We start from the raw sequence: 11,660 nt of genomic DNA, 5'->3' as shown, positions 1-11,660 counted from the left end.
AAATACCCCAAAGCTTCATCAGATCATCGGACTCCTAGTTCCGTCTGACTCTAGTGGGGGCCGATCAAGCGAGCAGAAATTTAGCCTCCATAGCATGCCAAAAACTGGGGGTTTGGTGGGTCATCATTGTCTTTGGGAGCTTTTATGTGCTATTGTCTGATTGCATGACCTGACGGACGAACAACATAGACAACATAGCCGGCCTGGTTTAATTACCCCCGTTTAGAACTGGGCTAATCAGAACCGATCGTGAAGACCACCAAACCCCCAGTTCTATATTAAAGCCGGCTATGGAGGCTAGCAGAAGTTGGTCAAACAGTGCGGCCGATTGTCTACGGACCTGGCCGGATAGAGGACTGTCAGAATGATATATCTGACTGGCCATAATTACTCCTCTTGAGGGCTATGTTTTCTAGGAAATAATTTTGTGTTCAAATTCAAACGAAAGAATACACATCGCGGTGACGCACTCAAGGGATGATTTGGCCATAATTACTCCTCTTGAGGGCTATGTTTTCTAGGAAATATTCTTTTTTTTTTAGCGTTCAAAGAAAACAATACATATTGATGACGCATTCAAGCGAAATCAACGTCAAAACTGGACATAAAATAACAATTACTGGCAACATAAACACAAGACAAAAATACCAACTGGGTAATGTCCGATGTACAGGAACAGCATTAAACAATTAAGATATGTTATTTGATTACACTGTATGAATTAGTAATAAAAGCGATGATAGCGAGAATTTAATTGTTAATTTTTAGGAAATAATTCACGCTCTGAGTTCTTGTTCACTGATCCAAATGGAGCCTGACAGACAGACAGATACTAATATTGTATCGTTTACTCTCATAAGACTCCAAATCGGTTTATGGAAAAATAGTTAGATATTGGCCAGATAGACTGAATGATAAAAATTCAATTTTTTCGGGGCCATACCGTCATCGGTTCAGTTCAGTTGGTTCATCCATACGTATTTACTGTGCATCCAGGACCAAGGCCAGAACCATGCTCAGGCACGATTCTGGATAGTCCGTGCGTATCCAGAGCCGTGTTGCTGGGGGGCAAATCGACGTTCTCGAATACGCGGAGAACCCTGCCTGATCCTAACCCTAACCCATTCAAGCATAGAACTAGATACCAAGATCAAAAGCAAGATTATGGATAACTTGGAAATATAACGTTATTTATTGTATTGTACAAGATCGCAAGCCGCAAGTTACTCTGGGAACGAGTGCTCATGACTTACACGAATATGACCTTTGCCCTCTGAGCAGCTGATCTTTACTCGCTCAGCAAGTAACGTAGTCAGCTAGTAGTCTCAAGGTTTTGCACCTCTTCGAGAAATCTCTGAAGGAAAAATCCTTTCCTTTAAGGAAAAGTAGCAGGAGATCAAGAGAGCCATCATCATGCTGAAGGCGATCATTTTAATAGGCGGGCCCCTGAAAGGTTTGTGGCGTTATGTCATTTGTTTTTGTTCTTTTGCAGAAATATATTTTACCCCCCCCCCCAAGTTGTCGACTGTGCGTACTCGTGCGTTATAAATATTTCTGAGTACGTGGCAGTACAGGCGTCAATTTTCGACGTTGCTGTGAACAAGTCAAGGCCTTAAAAGCACTGGGAATAGAATATTCCGTAGCATTGATGTGTTTAGACGAATCAAAAGCTATTAGAATCTTCGGGGTCAATGCCCCTGGCCTTGAACATTGATCTCTCCTGAAGTTGTTTACTTCACTGTTCCATCTCGAGCTGAGTCAGCTAGACTAGTAGTAGTACACCAGCACGTACCTCGTATACAAGCAGCTATATATACATATGAATATAAATACCTATACATGTACTTAAGCACACATAACGTTATAACTTCTATCAAAAAAAAAAAAAAAAAACTTAATGGCAAATGCATGCCCGAGGGCTGATTGTGAGTACATTTGCAAATGATAAAATGATAGTAAGCAATAAAATGAACATAGAATGAATTCAGAATCCCCAAGTATTGTTTAAAAATAGTTATTTCTGCATTGAAATATGGTAATTAATGGTTGCTGCATTGGCAATTAACTTTGCATTCATGTTTTTTTTTTCAATGTTTGTTGTCCACATTTTGATATTAGGTAGACCCTAGAATGTTAAAATTTGCCTAATGACCACTAAAGGAAATTTACCAGCACTTATGTAACTTGTATCACATCTGATCACAAAATGCAACAGATTTATTTCAATATATGGAAATCAGGAGTCATCTCCAACTTTCAAATTTTACATTTTATGTCAGAAATTGATCATTTGATCTCCTTACTACTAATACAAGTACACACTTTTTCCCTATTGTTATATTGAAGATGAAGTAATATCATCAATTCATACCGGTACTCCGATAAATAAATAAATAAATATAATACTGCTACTCCTCATTGCTATCAAGTGTGGTTGCCAGTCATGAAGTTGTCTTATGGCTGTGTCTGCACCTTGCTGTAATTACAGATAGACCTGTTCTACTAAATGTAAACAGGCAAGCCTGTGTCATTGTTACTTCTTGGTATGGAAGTGTATTGTTTGGGGGTGGCCGTGGGGGTGGCTGAGGTGTGGGTTGTGTGTGTCTGTTTGTAGGTTTTAAATTAACAGCACATGGATGGGGAAGATTAACAAGAACAGGCAGAAAGGTGGCATTGTCAATGCCACATTAATTGTGGAAGGGTTTAACAGGTACTATAAGGCTTACATGTATATCGGAACTTCAAGGTTCTAAATGTTTGAATCCCTGGGGCAGGCCCCAATGATGTGCATTTGGGAAAGGCACTATACATGGTATGTACTATTTCCAGGCCTCAGTTGACTCTTGCAAAAATAAGTACCTTACTTCAGCTGGGGACATAATAAGGAGAGCACACCTTAAGCACATTACTCTATTAAATTCAATTCATACATCTCGCAAAATGTCGGGCATTTCATACTCCACTGCACACAGAAAAGAAATCAAACCCAACAATAATTATGTATTTCTAAAGTAGCATTAGCATTACTAATATTATCATTTTTACTGTTTATTTGTTGTTATCACGTTCTTGCAATTAGCCCTCAGGCATGAATTTGCAATAAACTTTCATTAAATATTATATAACACTTATAATCATAAATGGAAAACAGTGCTCAGGACTCCTTCCTTTCCTGGTGTGAGTGGTTCAAAGTTTACAGTCTGGTCTAACACTGTGTTACACCTAAGGACGGTTTACCAGTCTAGTCTCAAGTTTCACATCATGAAGAGGTGATGGTTACCTATTAATGAATGAATGAATGAATGAATGAATGAATGAAGATCTTTATTGCACAAACATACCCACTGGGTTAGGTACAAAGGTTAACTTGAATACACAAATATATACACAACAAGATCAATCTAGTACTAGCACTACAGTTTGTTACATAATTTCGACTTCTCTTCGCTTCTCTGTGATGTTGAAAAGATAAGAACATACATCGAGGGTTTGTCTAAGTTCATTAAAAAAGTGAATTTGTCTGTATTACTTAGGTGTGTAAAGTGGGGAAACATCGATGTTATTCGTCTATAAAGTTCAATTCTCTCACAGTTACACAAACTACATTCTACTACAAAATGAAGTTCATCTTCTATTCTATCTAGATTACAGTATCCACAAATACGTTATAGGACAAACAAACACATCGTTTCTATGCAGGAAACAGGTCACAGTGTCTTAGAACCCAGGTGTTGAGACCAAAATATACGCATTAAGATTAACAGTAGAAAGTGCTAATCTCGGCCTGTCTTTTGTCTTCCCCCGGCCGTAATTGTTGTGAGATTATGATCTGACTGACACATCTGTGGTTCTCGTGTTAACCCGAAGGACGATGACTCTGCCAGAAGGGACTTTCAGATACAAATGGAGACCGTTTCTTGGGAGTTTAGCCAGCTTTTTATCTTATCTCAAGTCAAATTCCATTTCAAAGAGACACAGAAAGAACATTCAGTAGAAACAACCCTATTTTTGGAAAGTATGATTGCGCTGGGATTTACAGTATAATGGGTGGCATTGTCCTATTCTCAAGGGAGATCCCTGACTCTTGACTTATGTAGGAAACTCTTGATTATCCCCACTTGATTGTACCACTATATCAAAGATGTAATCTGTTTTAGTAATTAAGATCATGTTACGTTTTATTCTATACCTCTATTTTGTTCAATAGTTGTTACCATGCATTGTACTATTTTTTTTATGTACGGTTGTCATTCAATAAAGTTCTTCCTCATGTATTTGGATTCTCTCCAGCACTTTTTTTAGTTTTCCTGAGTCTTAAGTTAGTTTATGGCTTAATGATGTATTCCCTACTCTGATGCTGACATCCATGTTGTATTAATGTACTCCAACTTCGCTACTAGTAAGCCACTAACAAGACCTGTGGATTGGTTATATTGGGTATTTTAAGCACCTCAGAAAATGCTGTCTGAGTGTGCTCTTATTATAAGGCCTTGACCCGATCCCCATTATGCTCTAGCTACTGGTCTTAAGTTCTGTCTGTGTGCATTTTTAGTGGTACAAATGTGGACAGCCTTACGGCTAGAGAAGTAACTGTTACAGTAGACTGCACATGCCACTCTGAGCATGCAGACTACAACAGTTACTGTAAGAAAAAAATCATTGGAATGTCTATTGTAGAGGAAACAAGAAAACATCATCAAAAGTTAGTTCCGACTCAGTAAAGTACTCTCATCTGCCGAATAAACATACGGGTACGTTTATTTTTTTGGGCCCGAATATCCACCCAGTACGTTCTTATTTTGCACAGTACGTTTATTAATTTTTTGAAAACCAGTAATTTTTTTCAACTTCGTGTGAAAAAAATTGACAAATCATCGACGTGAAGACGTTTATAAACGCGTATTGTAGCGATAAACTTGTCATTTTCGGGCCGGTTTTTGCAATCACCGCGTGCATAAATTCGTCTGAATGTTCTATTGTCATGGGTGGTGCTTATCAAAATACAAAATATTAAATGCTCTTTTTTTTTTGTCTATTTAAATTCCTAATTGCAAATAACCGTTAAAGATTTGTGCATATATTAGTAAGGGTGCATTTTAGTGCAAGAGACACAGGTTACCCGTCAATTTTGGTAATTTTCCGGGGGGTATGTTTATTCCGGGGGTATGTTTATTTCATTTTGAAGATTTGTCCGGGGGGTACGTTTATTCCGGGGGGTATGTTTATTCGGCAGATGAGAGTACAACAGTTACTGTAAGAAAAAAATCATTGGAATGTCTATTGTAGAGGAAACAAGAAAACATCATCAAAAGTTAGTTCCGACTCAGTAAAGTAGCTTAGGAGAATGGATAGATTATGGCTTTAGAAGCCTTCCCAATGAGGCTTCAGTGCTCTTTGTTCAAAATTTCTTTTTATTTTTTCATACCATGTATTTTTGCCTAAGCCTAACGTATACCGTTAGCTATAACATTTTCTAGCTGAGCTCAGAACATATATAAACATACGTGTTCAGAGCAAGTTTATAGACATTTTGTTAAACATACTTTTCTCATGTTTTAACAGGGACTCGTTTCCGACCACTGTCATTGGACCTTCCCAAGCCGCTCTTTCCTGTTGCTGGATTTCCCATCATTCAACATCACATTGAGGCCTGTCAGAAGGTAAGACCCTGTTTTTTCCCAGGAACTCACTTTTTCCTTGAACTAATTTTTTCCTGGAATTCATTTTTTCTTGGAATTTTTTTTCCCGGAACTCACTTTTTCCTGGAACTAATTTTTTCCCCAGGAAGTAATTTTTTCCTGGAATTCATTTTTTTCTTGAATTCATTTTTTCCTGGAATTCATTTTTCCTGGAAGCCATTTTTTCCTGGAAGTCATTTTTTCTTGGAACTCACTTTTTCCTTGAACTCACTTTTTCCTTGAACTGAATTTTTCCTGGAACTCATTTTATATTTTGACTTTACTTTTCCAGGTGGAGGGCTTGAAGGAGATCCTACTGATCGGTTTCTACCAACCCAGCGACGCTTTCAAGACTTTCCTGTCTCGTGCCCAGCAGGAGTTCCATATCTCCATCAGGTATGTTTGCTTTAGTTTACTTGTACATCATCGCCTAAAATGATCCAGTTGCTTGAGTAACCTTGGTATCCATAAACCAGAAAAAAAAATCATTTTTTCCCATCCATATTGAAAAAAGTGTAAAAAAGAATGATATTTTTTTTAGTTCAAAATTTATATTTTACCACAGTTTCTATATCTGTATTGAAGAGGTAACAGACAATATCCAAAACTCCATTTGAAGCCAGCTGGAAATGGTTCATGGATATAATGTGATCTTGAGGCGCACTATAATTGTAGTGTAGACAGGAAATTTGGGGGATTTTCCGGATCCAAAAGCCAGGACGTGTGCCTGATAAAAAACAGAAGGGCTGACATTCTGATGTTGATTATTTTTCTCTTGTCCCAAAAATGTCTTTTTAGTTGTCCTAGCCTAAATTTTAGTGGTCTGTGGCCACTGGACCACATTTAATTAATTTCGAGCCATGTACTTTACTCCCACCTTAGCATTCTTGTATAGCAGCCATCCAGTTGTTTCTCCAGTCTGGGAGTCACAGTCCACGCTTCACAGCCGTACAGGAATACCGACTCCACTGTTGAAATTATATTTGAAGCTCATTAGAATTATATTTTACTATAAGTTTGTGTATGTACCCTTGTTGTTTCTTTGCCATACATTGTACCAGCTACAGTTGTTGAGTAATAAAGTTGATTCGACTTGATTTTGTTATACCCACCCCCCCAGGTACCTGCAGGAGTACACGTCGCTGGGCACGGCGGGCGGACTGTACCATTTCCGGGACGTGATCCAGAGCGGCAACCCCGAGTGCTTCTTTGTGATGAACGCCGACGTGTGCAGCGACTTCCCCCTGACGGAAATGGTAGAGTCCCACCGGCAGAGGGCCCACGCCTGCTGCACCATGATGGGGACAGAGGTAGAAATTCCTTACTAGTATTAAAAGCAATTGTGAAGAATAAGTTGAAGCATACATGTATTGTAAGCCTCTGCCTGGAGAGTACTTGTTCATCCTTTACACGACAATGCAAGGACCTTGTTCCACTGAGGATGACAACATTATGTTGCAGATTTGGTATATATATTTTATTTCTGTGAGCTGTGGGGTTTGTGTATTGGTTTGTCCAGACAGAGTACTCAGGTTGACAGGGCATGGGTGCGGGAAGATTGACAGGCAGACTTACAGGAGGTAAAAAATCTCAGTATCTGGTGCAGAGCCAGAAGGAATTTACATTATTTACTGTAGAATATTAAGTAATATTTGCAATGAACTTAATATTTGATATAATTTCATTTTGCAGGCTAGCAGAGAACAAGCCTTGAACTACGGCTGCCTGGTGGAGAACACAGATACGCATGAGGTAATAGTCTACTATTCATACATGTACATTGAATCTACTTCCCAGATCTAAATTTAGTTATAGGGAAACTTGTTACCAGTACTCAACGTTTGATATTAGCTTAAAATATTATACATAGATACAAATGATACCGTTTAATGAGAAGTTGTATTTGTCATAATTTAGTTTCTTGCCTTGTCATACTGTTGTTTGATTTCTTTACATGAAATGCTCCATCTTAACTCATCTGTCCCTTAGTCTAATCATCTGACTGTTGGGGAACCAAAGACCATCTGACAACCAGTTTTCTTCACCCCTCTCAGTTTTCTGTTCTTCTTAATGAGGGTCTGCATGCGGGGTCCTGACAATGCTCCACACTGAATTTTGAATTCTACACTCTACACAGAAGCGATTGCGCTCTATCAAAAAGGGCCCCCGTTAAGGTTTCAGTCTTAAGTGTCCATTTCCTGATATCCTCGCTTCGGCTAGGGACGTCCCTCGGATAGGACGTTAAATGGAGGTCCCGTGTTTGGGAGAGCCACAACCCACGCACGTTAAAGAACCCACCACACTTATCGAAAAGAGTAGGGGACCTTCCCGGTGTGAGTGGTTCAAACATTACAGTCTGGTCTCAGGTTTGACATCTTTGAAAAGGTGATAGTCACCAGTGTCAATCCTTCCACAAATGTGGTAAATCATCATAAAATAAAATAAAAAAAATCCTCCCATCTTTTCCATTGTGTAACCCAGGTGCTACATTATGTGGAAAAGCCGGGCACATTCGTGAGCTCGATCATCAACTGCGGCGTGTACCTGTTCTCGCCCGAGGTATTTAAGCACATCGCGACAGTCTTTGCCAGGCACCAGGAGGACCTGCCCAGGTGGGTGCAGTGCTGGCCTTAGCTGCCAGGGGGAGCTTTTGAGTGGTGGAGGCCACTGGGCACACATGGTTTCTTCTTCTATCTGCAGTAAAGTATCTGTGAGGAAGTAGCAATATATAAACATATTCCTCTGCCATCTTGATGCAATGTATAGAACTTACTAGACTACAATGTAAGTATATAGAGAATTGTGTACATTTATGTAATATAGTGTGCATTCTGTCCACACATACATTGTACAGTCATGCAGTATATCAGAGCTCAAAATAAATTGTAGAATACTTGCTAGCCATGATTCCAAACCTATTTCAGCTGGTGAGTCTCTTTGGAAAGGAGGAAAAGAAGAAAATTTGGTAACCAGGCAAATTGGTGCTTACAGTAGCTCCATTTTTGGCTGTACAAATGCTCACAGTTTTTTGAGCCCTGTATATAGTGGACGCAGTGTCTTAGTTTGATCGAACAATTGGCCAATCAAGGGTCCCAATTATGCAAATGAATATACAATGATCATGTGGTGATTCCGGTGGATAATTGTCCAATCAGTGGTGGTGGTTGTTGCTTGACTCTTGCCCAGTGATGACAGCTTTGCCCTTGGCAGCAGTAAGGACAGCATACGGCTGGAGCAGGACATCTTCCCCATGCTGACTGGGGACAGCAAGCTGTACGTCCACAAGACCCAGAACTTCTGGAGCCAGATCAAGTCTGCGGGGTAGGGAAATGTTTTTATGTTTACTGAAGGAAACATATTGTTTTTACTCAGTTTCTTCCTCTTCTTCTTCTCCAAACAGTGACCTATGACCTAACCAATGACATGATTTGTTGATGTCTGTCACCATGGCGACTGGTGTCGGGTTACATAATGTTGCAATTTCATGGTCTGCTCTGCTCCTGTCACCATATAATAGTAGTACAATCATGTACATGAAATTGTGAATGTGTTTCAGTAAGAATTAACAGAGCAGACCATGTCCGAAGGTAAACATTATGCCTTTGGACTGCTATTCACATTCTGTACCATTGTCAACAACATTCTTTATTCTTCACTGCCTGCTCCTATCTAAAAAGATGTGTCCTTCTTGCAGTTCTGCCATCTATGCCAACCGGCTGTATCTGGCTCTGTACCACAAGACTCACCCCGACAGACTGGCGGCGCCAGGAGAGGGCATGCCCACCATCAAAGGTATGGCCCATTTGTAGATCATGTTCATCCAGGCATAGAGTAAACCTTAGGGTTGTGAACACGAGATTGAGAGGTCACAGGTTCGACCATCAAAGGTACGGTCCGTCTGTGAAAAATTTGTTTTTAGTTCTCTCGGGAATTAAATGGTCGAGTCCAGCTAGTCTAGCAAACACAAGATTGAGACTGAGGTAACAGTACATCTATCACGAATCCGTAGATTATGCAGGTATCAAATGGCCTTTAGGCTAGTGGACACGAGATCATGATGTTTGTCCTTGGGAACTTCCCAAAGTGCAAAATAGCTACCTCACTTTGGTTGGGGAGGTAAAAGGATGACACATTGTGGAAGGAGAGGGATGGGCTCCGCCTTCCAATACCATGCCCTAGACACTGTGGATAACAACCCACTGCCCCTACTGCCTCAAAAAGGCTTTGAGGCCTTTGCCATGTTTTTCCAGGGATAAACATGTGTAGACATGATAATTGTAATAATCATTGTAAGCATTGTATTTGTGCTAACTGCATTTTCTATCTCATTGCAGGTGATGTGTACATCCACCCTTCTGCGAATGTGGACTCTACGGCTGTGGTAAGTCAAGGTGTTACTCACAGTAGTACAAGCTCTTTTTGTTTCTACCTCTGGGTATGGGGTATTGTTTACTGTGTGTGTGCGTGTCTTAATTTGTGTGTATGTTTGTGTGTGTGTTTGCGGGTGTGTGTATGTAAGAATGTTGTTTGATTGTGTAGTTACATCTTGGCTCCAACTGTCGCGTAGTGGCGTCGGGTGGTGTAGTGGATAGAGCAATCGACTATGAACCGGGAGACCCGGGTTCGATTCCGAGTCGTACCCGGTACATGTCTGAACATGCGCCCCGACGTTGTGCCCTTGGGAAAGGCACTTAACACGACTTTCCTCACTCCACCCAGGTGTGAATGGGCACCTAACTTCGGTTGGGGAAAGTCGTATTGAGGTCACCTTGTGGCGCTGAATGGCAGCCGCACAGACCCTTGCGACAGTTCCACAAAAATAATTGTGGAACAAATATGTGTATCATGTGTATTATTTGATTGTTGTAATTATTGTGATTTGTATTGATTATGTGATACCCTACATCAATTCAGCCGTTTACAGGCTGCGACTGCACGGGTACTGTTTGGACAATAAAAAAACCATTATTTATTTATTTAATTTAACTGATTTTTCCCCCAGCTGGGCCCTAATGTGACGGTGGGAGCCAACGTGACCATCGGCCCCGGTACCAGGATACGGGAGTCTATTATTCTGGACGGAGCCTCCATCCAGGTGAGATTACATGTCAGATTCATGGGAGAAATCGTCAGCCAGGTTGTCTGTGAAGTCTTCGTCTCTGTATCTCGATGGTTTTCGGGTTTTGCGCTTGCCGACAGAAAGATGGCGGTCCTTTTCGTTGGAATTGAGCAGGCTAGAGCAAACGCGTGCTGGCTTCCCTTAGAGGGGGGAGGCCCATCTCTTCATTCGCTAGTGCAATCCCGGAGGATTATCTGTATCTGTATAGCCGGTATAACCGCCTTTCGGCGTAACACACCAGCTTCGCAGGCACGCGGCGCGGCGGCAGCCGACTACATTACACCGATCGACTTGTTACACCTACAGTAACCCTTGAACTTCTAGCTCTAGACATTGTTTAAAGCTATCTATTGACAATGCCCCTACTGTACTTGGTGACAGTGAGTTCCACTCTGCGATAGTTCTAGGAAAGAATGAATTCTTGAACACCTCATTCCTTGGTTGATAACTCTGGTACTTGAATGCGTGGCTATTTCTTGTTCTCTTCTGGGCTGGTATTAGGTACTAAGTAGTTGGGACATCCACCAGTTTATATTAGTTATGCCAGCGGCGCAATCCCAACATGTACAGAACATACAGCACACCTTTCACTGTGATATGAGATACCAGTGTTGGTGATTCAGTGTATGTCATACAACAACACACACGGCAGACTTTGGCCTGGATGCCAGTGTTTATTTTTTAGTGGACCCTCTCAGTCTCTGTTATTAACATAACTATATTAATAGGCCACTACAGATATAAATTTTAAGGCTGAAATCCATGCTAACAAAGGGTGCGTGCTGAAGATAAAAAGGCTGGCATCCAAATAAACTTTTTGTTTTACCATAACAAACAAGTGGCAAAGTTTGAGCATGTACAGT

General features: G+C 40.7%; 1 protein-coding gene across 2 annotated transcripts in view; it reads left to right on the top strand.

Annotated features, from left to right (window-relative positions):
• Window positions 1-1,267: 1,267 nt before the first annotated feature.
• The window catches only part of LOC109465363 (mannose-1-phosphate guanyltransferase alpha-like), a 12,926-nt gene continuing 2,533 nt past the window's right edge, over window positions 1,268-11,660 (top strand). Inside the window, exons 1-10 of one of the 2 annotated variants that reach the window (XM_019762576.1) lie at window positions 1,268-1,453; window positions 5,563-5,660; window positions 5,971-6,074; window positions 6,799-6,988; window positions 7,371-7,430; window positions 8,160-8,290; window positions 8,865-8,999; window positions 9,373-9,470; window positions 10,013-10,059; window positions 10,681-10,773. In XM_019762576.1, the coding sequence (XP_019618135.1) occupies window positions 1,414-1,453; window positions 5,563-5,660; window positions 5,971-6,074; window positions 6,799-6,988; window positions 7,371-7,430; window positions 8,160-8,290; window positions 8,865-8,999; window positions 9,373-9,470; window positions 10,013-10,059; window positions 10,681-10,773 (996 nt within the window). In that variant the 5' untranslated portion in view covers window positions 1,268-1,413. The remainder of the gene's footprint in view (window positions 1,454-5,562; window positions 5,661-5,970; window positions 6,075-6,798; window positions 6,989-7,370; window positions 7,431-8,159; window positions 8,291-8,864; window positions 9,000-9,372; window positions 9,471-10,012; window positions 10,060-10,680; window positions 10,774-11,660) is intronic. The other variant, XM_019762577.1, reaches the window with a different exon arrangement.

Source organism: Branchiostoma belcheri, unplaced genomic scaffold, assembly GCF_001625305.1.
Source record: "Branchiostoma belcheri isolate BF01 breed outbred unplaced genomic scaffold, Haploidv18h27 scaffold15, whole genome shotgun sequence".
Taxonomy (NCBI): domain Eukaryota; kingdom Metazoa; phylum Chordata; class Leptocardii; order Amphioxiformes; family Branchiostomatidae; genus Branchiostoma; species Branchiostoma belcheri.
This window is presented reverse-complemented; position numbering and strand designations above follow the sequence as displayed.